This window comes from Lycorma delicatula, chromosome 1 (assembly GCF_047948215.1).
Source record: "Lycorma delicatula isolate Av1 chromosome 1, ASM4794821v1, whole genome shotgun sequence".
Lineage (NCBI taxonomy): Eukaryota > Metazoa > Arthropoda > Insecta > Hemiptera > Fulgoridae > Lycorma > Lycorma delicatula.
In genome coordinates, this window is record NC_134455.1 from 126,749,363 (window position 1) to 126,766,432 (window position 17,070).

The window sequence follows — 17,070 nt, forward strand, 5'->3', positions numbered from 1 at the left end:
TGCCTTTGCTTTTAACCATCTTGTTTTGAGCGTGACAAGAAGTCATCAGGCAGTATACAGTATTTTTTTCTTTGAAACCTACCAGTAACACATTATTTTTTCTAACGTATACTGTTTCTTTTTCTTTAAATGCTTTACTAACTAGTAAATCAGGTAAAAGTTTTTAATTTTTCCTAATAGTACCGGTATTGTATGTTTTATTTCTAGTTATATCTGCTAGGAGAAGTTCAGTATACCAGTTATTAAATAAATGGTATACATTTCCAAGTATATTCGTTTTCTGTTGAAGATACTACCTTATAACCTACTGAATCATAATTATTTACAGGAAACACTTTCCCATTACTGAGCTCTACATGCATTACATATGATGATTTGCTGTCGCTAAGTTCTAATTTTTTAATTCCAAAACAACAATGTCTCTTGTTGAGCATGTATTGGATGTGCAGAAATTGTTTTTTCATTCCAATAAGGCTTTCATCAATACATATATTCTGAGTAGGCTTATAATAAAGCTTGAATGTATCATTTAGATTGTCTAAATAAGCCCTGACTTTATGCCAAGTATCATATCCTAGCTCCCCTCTATCAACATTTGCTATTGGACTAACATGCAACAGCCTACTAATCAGTTCATACTGCATCGAAAACATGGTTTCAGAGAAGAATGGAACTTTTTGAGATGAACGAGTTTCCCAGTAACCTTTGTATGATTTTTTAACAATTGGACACATATTTAAAACAACAGAAATAAATTTTTTAACAACCTCTACATTGACATCTTTCCGTTTGACTAAATATTACCAAGTAAATTTGATTTTTTTTTAAAAACCCAACATAAAAATATTATTTTTAGAGTATTTGTAAGAAATTACCTTACCTAAATGTAATGTTATAAAATCCTTTTGTATTTTCTGTGTGAATATGATGTATATACTCACGTATTTAGACAAACAATAAACAAAATTTCAGTGTAATATTGCTCACTGAAAAAAAGTAAAATATTGTAATATACTCACCTTTTTATATTTCAAAAGAACACAAAAAATAATATTTAAAAAAGAAAGAAAGATAAACTTGAAATAGTTACAAGAAACTGTGAAGGCAAAGTGGACACTTTGAAAAAATAAGTAAAATTTGCCAGAAAGAAATAACTACATACATTAACAATATCACTGACAAATTAAGCTGCCCCATCTTAATTATCTGAGCTGGGAAAAAAATATAAAATATTATTTTACCCATTAACATTACGTAAACCCATTGGCAGAGTTTAGTATAATGAGGATCATTAGCATTGTGAGTTTCCTGATTATGTTAATAATTGCATTATAGAAGTCTATATTTCTTGTTCATTACATGGGTACTGTTTAGAGATTTTTTGTCTGTAAGTTTTCGTGGTCTGTGTCAGACCTTTTCAATGTTCTATTATTGAATAATAGGCTTTATTTTTTTTTTAAATGTAATGTTACTAAACAAAATTTCTTGAATATTTATCATTTATTGTCCGACTTACTTACCTTGTATCTTATCTATAAACAGTGAGGTAAGTTTTCTTCCCTTTATTGTTTGTTGTGTAGTTATTTTGAGTACAGCTCTAAAATGTTTTCCATTCGTGAATTGTGTTAAAAAATAAACTTTGTGACAGGTTGAACTTTGAAGAAGAGACAATAAGGTTTTTTTTTTTTAATAAACAACGTCAACAAAATTTACAGGCATTTATAGACAATATACATAATGTGGTTTTCTGATGGTATAACTGTACATGTTGCACTACATTAGTTTGCAAGTTGGAAATTGGCTGCTGTACTCTAGATTGTTCTTGCAACATGCTGTGTGTTTATTTAGTAGTCACATGAATTTTCAATAAAATGATTAAGCGTTAATTTGATATGACCGAACAGATGTGGTAAACTAGAATAATTGTTAAAAAGAGGTTTATTCAGGTTTGAAAGAACAGCAGATGTAATGAAACTGTAGTTATTTAAGGTCCTGGTAAAATTACAGATGTAAACAATAGTCTGTTATCTTAATGAAAAAAAAAAAACAGTACCAACCGTATGCTTCTACATAGCATATGCATTGTTAAGCAATGGATATTTAAAAGACCTGGAAAATTCTTTGTTTTTTTTGCAATTACTGTATTTGTATCTGCCCTGAGTTTTATATCAATAAAAAATTATATCAAGGTAGGTTTATTCTGATTATGGCACCTTTATTCAATAACTACATTGAGTGGAAGGTTATCAGCTTGTAAAGGTGAACCATAGATATCATTTTGTTATTTCCAAACTTGTATGCACATAGAAAAATGAAAAATTTTATGGGGATTGTGAGAAATGTTATGGGGCAGGAAATTGATGGAAAGGAGAAAACACTTTGAAACTGAAAATCACGATGATGCTTAGGTGACTCAATGTGGAAAAATATACTGGAAACAATAATTCATTCAATTCCGTAATAAGATGTGATAAAGCTATATTCACTACCTGAATGAAGTCATATGTGAATGCTGCAATAAAAAAAATCTTAAATAACTACTAACATCTCAAGTACTATTTGAAATCATTACATAATAAACTGCTATTTAATAAAAAAAAGATCTGAAATTGTTGTGCTCTTGTAAATAACAAAGACCAAACATAAATAAAATGCATATAAAAGCTTAAGAAATATTTTGTGATATCCCTTTAAACAGCCCAAAAGTGGTTGAAAGGTGATTATGCGTGAAATGATTGGGTTCATGTAGAAGAAATAAGGAATTACTTCTTACAACATAATCTAGAGATTACTTTCTTTCTTAGATATGTAGTATAAATTCTTGCAAAACATTACTGTGTAGTTAGTACTTTTATTACATTGATTTTATGTGGTTCATATTTAAATTATTAAAGTGCTGATCAAGAAAGAATTATGTAATTTGAATTTTTATTTTTCATTTTTGTTATATTAATTTTTTATAATTAAAAAATTAAATTTTTTTCTTGTTTTTAGGTTCATTACAATTAATAGATGTTAATTCCCAGTTACCTGGAATAAAGTCATGTCCAGGTGTATCGCATTGGTATCCAGGATCACGTGATATGAGTCTTTACAATAGTTATGAAGATGTATCTGTGAAATGGCAAAGTCAAGTTAGTCCTCCACTGTTTCCACCATCTAAAGAAGATGCTCCAAAATTTAACCTTCATAGATGGTGAGTATTGAAATTTTTCTCATGTTTATATTGTCGCTGACCTGCATTAATATAAAATTATATGTATGTACAGTGAACTCTCCCCAAAAAGATCAAAATTGAAGTACCACTCCTAATATTAGGTAATTATTTTCAATAAATGACTACACCCTTATCCGAATAGGGATCATCAAGTGTGGATTGAGATAACCGCTAAGTTGCCTGATGAAGAGACAAACTAAAATGAATTGAAGTATATAGAAGCTTGGTTCATACTTTGTATTTTACAGATTGAATGTATGTCTTGTTGTATCATTTATCATTGCATTCACTTTGGTTTACATCTCAGTGGGCTTATTGTAAATTTTATTCATGTTATTTTTCAGCTGCAATATGTGATTGCTGTTTTTATACATTTTTTCCCATCAGTTGTTTATTAAAATCGATCTGTTATAATAAAACAACATTAATGACCAAAAGATTATATATCAAAATATATTGACGTTTGAATTATAATCTCAGGAAAAACTTCACTACTTACCCAGTCTTATAACTTTAATGCATCTGGTTTATTTGGACAATTTATGAGGGCGTATAATCCACTTTCTTGAATGAACACAGTACTTAGTTTCAAAAATGACAAAATTCTCTCTATGAGACATATTTCCAAAACCAAAATTTTCTCCATTCTTGAATATTTTTTTCTAATGGCTTTTGAATTTTTATATTCTAATAATGTAGCTACTTTATATCATTTAAAGCAACATTCTTCTCCACTATTTTTTTCTACATAATAAATGTATAACACTTAAATGAATGCTTTTTTTTTTGTCTGCAGTCATTTGACTGGTTTGATGCAGCTCTTGAAGATTCCTTATCTAGTGCTAGTCGTTTCATTTTGGTGTGCCCCCTACATCCTTAACAATTTGTTTTACATATTCCAAACGTTACCTGCCTGCACAATTGTTTAAATTAATTTTTGATGTAAACAAATTATATTTCTGACTGAAGACTCGTTTAGCTTGTGCTATTTGGCATTTTATATCGCTCCTGCTTCGTCCATCTTTAGTAATTCTACTTCCCAAATAACAAAATTCTACCTCCATAATCTTTTCTCCTCCTATTTTCACATTCAGTGGTCCATCTTTGTTATTTCTACTACATTTCATTACTTTTGTTTTGTTCTTGTTTATTTTCATGCGATAGTTCTTGCGTAGGACTTCATCTATGCCGTTCATTGTTTCTTCTAAATCCTTTTTACTCTCGGCTAGAATGACTATATCATCAGCAAATCGTAGCATCTTTATCTTTTCACCTTGTACTGTTACTCCGAATCTAAATTGTTCTTTAACATCATTAACTGCTACTTCTATGTAAAAATTAATAAGTAACGGGGATATAGAACATCCTTGTCAGACTCCCTTTCTTGTTATCTCTTCTTTCTTATGTTCTTTGATTATTACTGTTGCAGTTTGGTTCCTGTAAATGTTAGTAATTGTTCTTCTATCTCTGTACTTGAACCCTATTTTTTTTTTAAATGCTGAATATTTTATTCCAGTCTACGTTATCGAATGCCTTTTCTAGTTCTATAAATGTCAAGTAAAAAGTAAATAAAGCTAGATATTATAAATATTCCACTATCTCCTGATGAAAATCTTTGTTTAGCAAAAAATTTGTTTTCTTATAAAAAACTAATTCTCTGAAATAAAAATTATAAATATATATTTTATAAAATTAATTTTTAGGTTTTGACATTATTGCTGTGTTTCAGTTTCATTACCAATAAGTGCTTTTTATTTTCTGAGTTTTATATTTTTGAGATTACAGATAAGATTCTCAATTTTTTTGTTATTATTATTTAGAGTTTTACTTCATTATCTAAAAAATTTGCAATTAAATGTGTAAATTTACCAATTTAAATTTACTACATTTTTAATCTTATTACCCTGTTATACTACAGTAATTAGTAAACTGTTATATAGTTTAAATTAATAAAATGTTTGATAACAAATCTATTCATGTAATTTAATAGTGCAAAATGTCATTTAAGAATGACATATACAAAATTTATTTTTGAAAGCAACATTTTGCAGGTAAACTCCATTTTTGCATAGAAATAATAAAATTGTTGTTTTAGGATACTGTACGCTGGTTTTAATCATTTTAAATAGGTACTTTTATGTTTGAGGAAAGAAGTTATATGAATCCATGTTAGAAAACTAATTTGATTTTAAAATCAAGTTTATTGTTTGTTTGTTAGTATTAGAATTCTTCCCCATCACCAAGATACAGGAGGATTTTTTGTTGCTGTGTTAGAGAAAGTAAAGCTCTTGCCATGGGAAGCCGGTGGTAAAACCAAAGACGGCAGTAAAAATGTTGCCAGTGGAGATACTATTACTGAAGAACAGAATGAAACTGATAGTAGGAGTAGTGGTATGGGAAGCAGTGGTGTTGGTGATAATAGACGAGTAAAGAGGAGAAAAATTCAAGGCTATAGAGAAGATCCATTTGTATTCTTTGAAGAGAACGAACCAGTATGGCCTTCAATTAGGTAATAATTATATTTAGTTATTGTTGCCTCTGAATGTTTGTTTTCTTTCTTGATGATATTGCCACATAAGCTTGAAGCTTATGCTTGGGATATGGAGATTTTGTGTTAACTGTTTAAATATGTTGTCAGTTGCTTTCTAAAAACTTAAGTTTATTTTCAAAGAAAACTATGTACTTTTTATCTTGTTGAAATTAGAAATTATTTTTAAAATTTATTATCAGCAGTTAATGAATTTAAATATTGCTAGCTGGGAAATTTTACTCAGTTACTGTAATGTTTCTGGACAACTTTTGATAATTAAAAATACCTTAATGATTAAAAAGAAGTTTAACAAATTAATATTTTTATTAAGTTGTACGTGACATCTGATGAACAGAAAGTGTCACCTATACAGGTTTTGTGATAAAATTAAATAAAGTTAGTTGGGATTGCTAAAAGTACAATTCTGTTGCTAGATACCTGGAGATGTTAATTGCATTCTCTACTATAGTTTTATCCAAAATTTATAATATAGTTATAAAGTTCTGAAAATAATGCGAAGCAAAATCAGAATGAAGATTTTCTTTTTGTGAAAAAATGAACCAAAATTTCAGAAGAAATTTTTTTTAAATATGAATCTAGAATGTATCAGGGAGTAATAGCATCCTAAAAACTGAAAGTGTGAAATAATCTCAGCAGCTAAATTCCATTTAATAAGCATATTCCCACAGCTCTCTGAAGTTATGAGCAGTGTTTGGTGTGATGTGATTTCACTACCTGCTGTCGTCATTTATTGCTTACTTAGCAGTAATAGAAAAAAAACATAGATAAAAGAATGAATTTTAATTTGTTCTTTACATATTATTTTTCTTTAGTGTACAGCAGTTTGATTTGGGTATTTTTTTTTTTTTTTTTAAAGAAACATTAAACAATATTAAAAGTTTATAATTTTAGCCTAGTCAAGATACAAGTCGTAAGAACCAAATATTCTACTCTATCTTTCTTAGGTAGAATGGAATAATCAAACTCCTTTAGATAAAATAAATAGTTTTAACAATTTTTTTGATTTTTCTTAAAAATGTGTTTTTAAAGAATTTGTAAAAAGGAAAGTAATCTTTAAACAATTGTCATAAAGCAACTTACAAATGCATTAGTGGTGTACACATATTTTCATAGACTGACATATCCATGTGCCTGTCACAAAGGGCTAATAAGTTATAACAAAACTTTATTTGGCAGATTATTTTAGTTCTAGTCTATGTTGAATATTATTGTAATAAAAAATGACTTAAAGTATGAAAATGAGTTTTCATTTATATCCCAATTATGGGTCCCAGTTAAGTGGGGTATCCAATAAATACTAGAATTATTTTCTGTAAACAAGTGGGTTGCCAGTGCTGTCCTCTTTTGCTAGGTACATTCACTAGACACTCTCCCTGCTCAGTTGCCAGATAGTGTTCATGAGAAAACATCACAGCAGAGAGGATGATTGTTTTCTTAACCCTTCCCAACGTTCTCAACAATTTTGCGATGGAAAATTTTAAGGAGCAACCTACCAATATCAAATTCTGTTTCTTGTTAAAAAAACAGTAGCAGAAAGATTTTCAGTGGTTCGGGAAGCTTATGGGAAGGAAGCTCCAAAACAGGCTAGAATTTGTGAATGGTTTGCCCAGTTCAGAAATAGCCAAATGTCACTTGAAGATGAACCCCGTTTGGATCACTCCTCAGCGTCCAGAACAGACAAAATTTTACAAAATGTGGGCAGTGCCATCGTGTTTGATCATCACAGAACAATCGATGAATTGGAGGAAATAACAGGAGTTCATGCCAAAGAAGCGTAACTAAAGATTTGAACATGAGACGTGTCATGGCAAAGTTTGTTCCGTGACTGCTTCTCGATGACCAGAGGGAAAATCATCTTAGAGTGTGGCAGGAATTGAAAAAACAGGCCCAAAATGACTGGATTTTTCGTCAGAATTCATAGCAGGGGATGACTCTTGTTGTTGGCTATGACCCTGAAACAAAACAGAAGTCCAGTCAGTGGAGACAGCTTCATCATCCAGAACAAAAAAAAAAAAACACACAAGTGAAATCAAATAAGAAGTCAATGATGGTTTGTTTTTTCAACTTGAAAAGAGTTGTTCACGTTGAATTAGTTCCTCAGGGCACCATAGTGAACCAACATTACTATCTGCAAGTGCTGAAGTGACTGTGCGAGGCAGTAAGTAAAAAACGACTGGACTTGTGAGTTTAGAACTGGCTGCTTCATCATGTCATTGGGCCTGCCCATACAGTGTTGAAAACTATTTTTTGAGAACTTCTTCTTATTCTCAAGAATGAAGAAAAACTTAAAGGGAAAGGGTTTTAAGAATGTAGAAGAGGTTAAGAAAAATTGCTGGAGGCACTTTACAGCTGTAGTTCAGAAGAATATAAAAATTGTCTCACACAGTGGAAAAACCATTGGGACAAGTGTATATTTTTTATAATTTTATAATGGGCAGTATTTTGAAGGGGATTGATGTTTTCAAGATGTTATCTTAAATAAATAGTTTTTTCTTGGGTACTCCCTCTTATATGCTTTTTATACTCAATTTCCATAACAATATAGATTTGCTTAATGTTAAATGCTTCCCTAAATTTTTACAATTGACCAACCATATAATAATACTTTTACCTGTTATTTTATAGTTATTCAGTAGTAACCATAAAAATAATTAACTAGTTTCAATACTGCACATTTTCCCTGATTTCCATCATTTGTATTTTATAATTTTATGTTTTTAAATTGGTTCTCCTTTCAGTGTAGACATTCACTACACTACTTTATATATTATTGTACTTCTGTTTGAAGCGTTGAGTTTTTATTAATTTATATATATATATATATACAGGGCGGCGTTTCATATGTTCTTAGGAGTTACAAAAATTCAGTACAAAAAAAGTATTTCACTTACCTAAATGAAAGTTGTACGAGGTGATGCAGGAACAGTTTTTGTTAAAATCTATAAATGTTCAATATGTGCTCCTCTGCTGAAACGGCACACATCAACACAAAAGTCTAGCTCTTGCCAAACTCGTTCTAACATGTCATTTTCGATAGAGTTGATTGCATTGATTATGCGATCCTTTAGCTCAGCGATATCGTGCGGCATTGGTGGGATAAACACCTTATCTTTCACATAACCCCCAGAGAAATAAATCTCATGACGTGAGGTCTGGTGATCTTGGTGGCTACAGCATAATTGTGTTGGTCTGCTTCAGATGCACGTCCTATCCAGCGCTGAGGTAATGTTGTGTTAAGGTACTGTCGAACCTCATTATGAAAATGGGTAGGGCAACCATTCGTCGTCGAGTAGCTGAGGCATAAGCCATAATTGCAACATATCCAGGTATATCATGCCAGTTACTGTCGTTTCCATTAAAAAAAACGGCCCATACACTGCCTCACGACAGATCGCACAAAAAACATTTACTTTTGGAGAATCCCGAATGTGTTCCACATAAGCGTGTGGGTTTTTAGTTCCCCAAACTCGCACGTTATGAAGATTTACTTTGCCGCTAATATGGAAAGTAGCTTCATCACTGAAAATTATCTTGTTTACAAAACCTTCATCTAACAACATCTTTTCCTGTAACTAAACAAAAATCGAGCCTACGTGTTTTATCTCCATCAAAAAGACGCTGGATTAATTGAAGATGATACAGTTTGTATAATAAACATTTACAGAGAACTCTCCTCACTGTTGTTTTTGGAATTCCTAATTCTATTCCTGCAGCCGCAGACGATTTTGACGGGCTGTGAATGAAACTTGCACGCATACGTTCGACATTGACTTCTGAGGTTGATGGACAACCAGTTGATTTTCGCTTGCGCAAGCAACCAGTTTCACTGAATTGTTTATACCATGCACAAATTAAATTGTCACGTGGTGGCTCCTTATGAAATTTCAACCAAAACGCACGTTGCATAGAAATAACTGACTTTGACAAGTGAAATTCTAACACACAAAATGCTTCTCTCTTCCCGTGGCAGCCATTTTCTCTACTGTCGACGCCTAGCAAGCAAATGGTTTACTAACTGCCTGGTATATGTGGAAAAAAACTATTTGAAATACTCTTTCGTATAGTACTTGTTTTATTCTTATGAGTGAAATAGTTTGTTGTTAATGAATTTTTGAAACTCCGAAGAACATTATGAAACGCCCTGCATTTAAATTTTATTACACAAACCACCTAGTACAGAATATTGAGATAGACATATTTTACCTTAATTTTTCATGAAAGTACTTTTGTGGGATTATGCATCCTTAATCAAATCCCGCATTCAGATCCTGCATCTGAGGATGCGGGTAAAATTTGTCACATCTTAATATTCTGTACTAATAGGTTATTTAATAGTATTTAAATATAATTTAATATTACAAAGGAATAATATAAATCGTAAGATTAATTTTAGTAAAATTATATATATATATATAAATAATATATGTATAATAATATATAAAGATGTAAAGGAGTAAAAACATAAAGTATTTATACATTGATAATATCATTGAAAACATTACAAAAACTTACAATAAACAGATCTAATAACCACATAATAAAATATTTAAAAATAAATAATAAAATAAACAATATGTGTAAAATTTATAAAATTAAATGTAATGATTGTGATGGTACTTATATAGAAAAAACAAATAATCATTTAACTAGATTTCTTGAATATTATACAAATTACAAGAATAATAAATTAGGTTTATTTAATATGTCAGACCGTTTAATAAACAAAAACCATTCTATTTCTGATTTTAACAAAAATTTTGAAATGTTAGAAATTAATAGATAATGTAAAATTAAATATATTAAAAAAATGTTATATTTATAAATTCAAAAAAAAATGAAATTTGCTTAACCATCAGACAGTTTTTGAGGAAGACAGTCTTATAAAAACTACAACATATAGCACTCATATAAATTACGAGGCTCGACTGATAAATTTTGGACACTAGTGTGTTACATGGAGGCAAAAGTTACTATCGAGTTGGGCATGGCAGCACATGATAACTAAAATTCCCCTCTACCAACCTGCAATAATGCATTGGAATCCATTAATCAGTTTGTTTTCAGTAGCAGTTAAAATTGAGTTAAGTACGGCCAATATGTCAACACAGTTAAAACAGCGCACAGTGATCGAAGTTTTAACAGCAGAAAATGTGAATCCTTCAAATATTGTCATTGTTTAAAAGCAGTTTACAGTGGTGAAACTGTTGACAGGAGTACTGTGAATAGGTGGGTGTTGAAGTTTTGTAAATCTGAAGCTGGTAAAGTGACAATTGAGGATGCGCCTTGCAGCGAATGACCAGTTTCTGTGACTGACAAGAAACATCAAAAGGAGGTGGACAATTTGCTTCTGAGTGACCGGCAAATCACCCAGAAACGCATTGCTATTCAGTTAGGCATATCTAAAGAATGAGTAGGCCATATTATCAAGCAATTGGGTTACCATAAAATATGTGCACGATGTATACCTTGCACTCTGATGGCTGTCTGCAAGCTGATGTTTAAGCCTATTCCGCATCTGCCATACTTGCCAGATTTGGCTCTGTGCGACTTCCACTTCTTCCCTCATCTCAAGAGGAATCTCAAAGGTAATCATTACACCACCAACGATGAGGTGTAGGAAGTGTAGCCACTTGGATCCAAGAAAGACTGCCAGAATTTTTCAGTGATGGAATGCAAAAACTTGTCACCCATTGGGAAAAGTATAATCAGGGATTATATTGAAAAATAAATACTGTATTTTATAGCTAATGTATTGTACTTTTATTCATTTTTTATTTCATTCCAATATCTCATTTCATTACCATACTACGCATGTATGTGTAAAATTTATCAGCTGAGCCTCGTAATATGCAAATTTCATTGTTTTAGTATTTTTAATTTTTATTTTGCAGCCATTGAATTATTTAAATCACAAGTACTTTCATTTAAAATTAAGATAAAATATATCTTAGCTCAATATTCTGTATTAGGTGGTTTGTTTTAATAGTATTTAAATATAATTAACAGTACAGAGAAATAATATAAATCTTAAAAGATTAATTCCAGTAAAAGAAAAAAAAATACATATATATATATATATATATATATATATATATATATATATATATATATAATCTACAATGAAATTTAAAATGAGTATCAATTTTTGCAGGTTACCACTTCTTCACTTTGTATTTAATTCTATAATCACATAACATTAAATACCAATTGAAGATGAGTGAACCCGCAAAAATCAATTCTTGGAATTAATAGGTTTATCTATTTACTGTGTTTTAGTGGTTTAAATTTCATTTAATATTAAATTTTACTAGCACAGTAAACTTTATTAATTTGTCTTTATGGTTATAATACAACCATATTAAGAAAATAATTTTTTTTCTTAGTTTGATTACATTTCTTTGGCTTTCTTTCAGAAAATAAATTTTTAAAAGAGTAACTTTATCACAATTTTGTGTTTTAAGTCTTTGGTTTTAGTTTTGTTTGTTTTTCTTATTTATTATTTTGTGTATTTCTCTGAATTTTCTAGGTACTTCACAAATAAAGAAAAACCATAAAGGTGAATGTTCAAATAATATTTTTAATTACTGTAACCCAATAAAAAATTATCTTATTTAGTATTATTAATTTTTCTTTATTTCAGAACATTTTTGGTTTCTGTTTCATGAGATAATATTGAATTTATATTAATAGATATTATTTTTACATCAGGAATTCATGGAATAGTTTATTATTTTAACTTTTATCATGTGCTGCTGATATAAATAATCAAATTTTTATCAGTAGGACTTTTATTTATTCTAATGAAAATAATAAATATAAGAATTTTTCACAAAACAAATAAAGAATCCATAATAATATTCAACTGAATAATTATTTTTATATTGAAAATATTAAATTCTCCGGAATAAAATATTGCTGTAGTAAACAGTTATTCTAAATTAATATTTGGATATAGTATTTTAAAAGTGTATAACTTTATTAACTATTGTTTATATGCTTTAATTAAAGTGAAATGTTAACATTTTGTTAAAGAGATTTTTACCAACTGGATCCTAGCATACATGCTGGTCTTTTAACAAGATGTGCTGTTGGAAAGAAGAAAAACATATATTTTGTATCACCTACTGTCAGACAAGTCGCTGAACATAATCAAAATAGAGTAAAGGTAATATTCCCAACAAAGTTTCTTATGTTTGTGTTTGTTTGTGCTTATATATATTTATTTATTTATATTAGATTAATATATGTTTATACATTTCTAAGTGAAATGTAGACAATAGAAAAATCAAAAAAGAAAATTATATGAGTGATAACATGTAAAATTTGTAGGAGTAAAGTTTTGGCAAAATATCATGTACAAATCAAATAAGTGTGTGGATCACATGTAGTTAGATATCCCAGTTTTGTGGTATTGTTAATTCACTTCTAGAAGAATTGGAGTAAAACTGTACAGCCAACAATTCCTTGCCACTCTGATTGTAGATATTTCTATTTATCAAGATTTGTTTTTTGATTAATTCTGTTGGAAAGAAAAACATCTATAATCTTCCTTGTTAAACCCTTTAAATTGCAGGTATTTCAAGCACAATACTCCAGAATGTCAAGTTACTTTTAAGAAAAGTCTGGGTGTGTTATTTCATTATTTATAAAAGTTTAATGATAAATCTTTAAATAAAACTTAGTTTTATTTATTTATTTAATTTGATTTATAAACTATCCTTCAAATAGCACATGGATCCTTCAAACACATTGCTTTGCCCTTTTAGAAGAAGATGAACTCTTTTTCACAACCTGTTAACTGAGCATAGACTGCTTTAAAAAAATTCTTCTGCTTTCACATTCTGGTCAAAATATATTGGCCCCCCAATACACAATTATCTGAAACAACAGCACATCAACAGTGAGTTTTTCTTCAAAGTAAATGCTTAAATATCTACTGAGGAGTTTCAGTCATCCAATACGTGATATTGCACAAATTAACATCTCCAGATAAATGAAACTGCCTAGTCTGACAGGAAATACTTGAATACTAGATCGTGGATACCGGTGTTCTTTGGTGGTTGGGTTTCAATTAACCACACATCTCAGGAATGGTCGAACTGAGAATGTACAAGACTACACTTCATTTACACTCATACATATCATCCTCATTCATCCTCTGAAGTATTATCTAAACGGTAGTTACCAGAGGCTAAACAGGAAAAAGAAAGAAGAAAGTCTGACAGGAAAAACAGCATCGGGTCTGTCTGTTCATTGACAATATTTTTAAGAAGCCAGTCACAATAATTAAGATGTTTCAATTTGTATGTTCACTTGAGTTATTGCACAGTTGTTAGATAATAGGTTTCAAATTTAAATCATGAGAATCTTATAGGAAGATGTGTATTTTATACCACTTTGTTGTGATAACTTATGTGCAGATTTTGTTGGACTAGCAGAAATTCTTCTTTGAATATTAATTATGGCCTCTAGAGTCCCAACGGAAGGTTGTCCATTTCATTTTGGGTCTGAAAATGATCCCATTGTATGTCATTTTCTAACCAAATCACATATGCTACTCTTTATCGGGATACTGGGCTTCAGAGATTTTCCCTTACTATTTATCACAATTCTTGTAATGATCCAGAACACAGATAAGCTTCCACTTTAGCAACCCTTTCTTTTATTGAATAAGGTTCTTTAGAAAAACACAACTGCAAAGAACAAAACTATACTGCACTGAAGCATGAATAGTTTATAACTAAAATAATAGGTGAGAGGAGTAGTAGAATAACATAACCAATAGTGGCGCTAGTAATAACAGCAATGGTACGCTTCAAAATAGCTTGGTAGCTTGATACCCAGTAGTAGTGGAGTGTTGTCAAAACAGGCTGCTTGATGAATGAATATTCAGATAAATATAAAAAACTGTTAGATTTTTTTTTTAAACATATATTTATTTTTTGTGATTATATTTTAAAGCTTCTTCACAATTATGGAAACTTTTTATGTTTCAGCTGATAAATACTGGTGTAAGAGCATTTGTTCGATGTGATAATGTTAAAAAATGTGAAGACCATTGCAGTTTTCGTTTAGCACAAGAGGTTAGTACTATTGTTAACATCATCCATGTACAGTAAAAGCATGTTTATAATACTTTAAGCAATAATTGTTTTGTCTTAAAATGATAGTGGTTTATTATATCTTATGTTGTTTCTTACGAAAATAAGTTTTAACTATTTTTCAGCATAATCCCAACATTTTTGAGATCAGGTGATGAGTTTGACATTCCGTAATTGAAATAACTTTATTCCTTAAACCAGTCAGTGACAGAACAGTAGATATTGTCATTGGTCAGTGTGCATTTTCCAATCAAAACCTCAAGTAGTTTCAGGAAGTAATACCTTAAGGTGGTACTGGAGGCAAAATAGAAATATAAAGCCATTACATTAATCTAAGTAGTTTCAGGAAAATCTGAATGTTAGATGGTTCCATATCTAGACTGCATGGTTTGAATACCTTCCATCAAATCTTTTGTAACTTTTCTGTGTGTTTTGAATTATTTGAGAATGTTCATTTTTATGAAATGGGCATCCTTATCTCAGTAACTGACACCATTTTTTGACATTTTCATCACTACTTACTCATACACTTTGTTTCATCACAATGAATTAGCTGGTGAATGTTTTATTATTGTTTTTCTTTCATTTAAAAATTAATTTTTGATCTTACCTTAAAATTCTGTGGGATGGAGCAGGATCAACAATTAACATGATTAATAAATTGCTAAGGATAAAATAATATTTGATTCACTGAAGAGATGGGATCAAAATTACAGCATCACAAATAAGTTAAGCCAATTTTTCAAACAGGTTGCAGTCCCAAAAGCATCCACTTATTTTGTAGCAATGGCTAACAGTTTTTATTTTAAAAAGCCTCAAATATATGTGTATATATTAATTTATTTAGATTAAATTTTTTATAGTCCATTTTTTCTTTCTCTTTCCTCTGTTAAATAACTATGTATAATATAATATATATTTTTTCAGCCTCCACAAAGACAGAATTCGAGAACACTGTTACCTTTACTTTTTCATGTTCAAAATGTTTTCGGGCCTAAATCCATCTTCAGTGATGTTTTTTTTTAATAGTTCTTGTTTTTTACATTTACACATTAAATTACAGCTTTTTACTTTTGCTTTGTACAAATTGTTTATTGATAAAAAAAAATTTAAAACATTTTTTTTTTAATTTTCAAATTTAGAAGAAATATTTGTTCAGTCAAGAGAATGAAAATTTATTACACTAACTATTAATTTATCAGTATCTTATCTTTATATGCCAACTTAAATAATTTTAATAAGAATGTCCCCATCAAATTCTATTTGCAGATTTATATATATATATATATATATATAAACATACAATTTTTCTAAAATTTCTAATTTTTTATTACTGTTTTCATGTTCAATATTTACTCTTTCGATTATTTCTAAACTAGTTATTGATTATTGATTATTATTTATTAAATGATCAGCTACATTTAAGAAAGCAATTTTTTTTTATTTTTAGTGATCTTAAAATGTTCATTAAATCTATCTTTAAAGGATCTATTCATTTTACCAATATATATTTTTTCGCAATTGTTACAGTTTATTTTATAAATACCAGAAGAATCATATTTATTTTTTACTTTTTTTTTTGTCTTGGTTTGATGCAGCTCTCCAAGATTCCCTATCTAGTGCTAGTCGTTTCATTTCAGTATACCCTCTACATCCTACATCCCTAACAATTTGTTTTACATATTCCAAACGTGGCCTGCCTACACAATTTTTCCCTTCTACCTGTCCTTCCAATATTAAATTGACGACTATTCCAGGATGCCTTAGTATGTGGCCTATAAGTCTGTCTCTTCTTTTAACTATATTTTTCCAAATGCTTCTTTCTTCATCTATTTGCCGCAATACCTCTTTATTTGTCACTTTATCTACCCATCTGATTTTTAACATTCTCCTATAGCACCACATTTTTAGTGTTCCTTTTGGTAGCATGTGTTTAAATATTTCATTTGTAAAGTTTTTTTTTTTTTTTTTTTTTTTTTTAAAGATTAGCTTCTAATCTTTTCTTCTCAGATACTCCGATTGTCCAAGTTTCACTTCCATATAAAGCGACACTCCAAACATACACTTTCAAAATTCTTTTCCTTCTATTTAAATTAATTTTTGATGTAAACAAATTATATTTCTTACTGAAGGCTCGTTTAGCTTGTGCTATTCGGCATTTTATATTGCTCCAGCTTCGTCCATCTTTAGTAATTCTGCTT

The 17,070-nt window shown here is 29.7% G+C and overlaps 1 protein-coding gene across 1 annotated transcript in view; it reads left to right on the top strand.

Moving 5' to 3' along the window:
• The window catches only part of Nsun2 (tRNA (cytosine(34)-C(5))-methyltransferase Nsun2), a 70,063-nt gene that overhangs the window by 42,265 nt on the left and 10,728 nt on the right, over window positions 1-17,070 (top strand). The window contains exons 9-12 of the mRNA XM_075360638.1: window positions 2,995-3,196; window positions 5,436-5,726; window positions 12,801-12,933; window positions 14,765-14,851. Of these exons, the coding sequence (XP_075216753.1) occupies window positions 2,995-3,196; window positions 5,436-5,726; window positions 12,801-12,933; window positions 14,765-14,851 (713 nt within the window). The remainder of the gene's footprint in view (window positions 1-2,994; window positions 3,197-5,435; window positions 5,727-12,800; window positions 12,934-14,764; window positions 14,852-17,070) is intronic.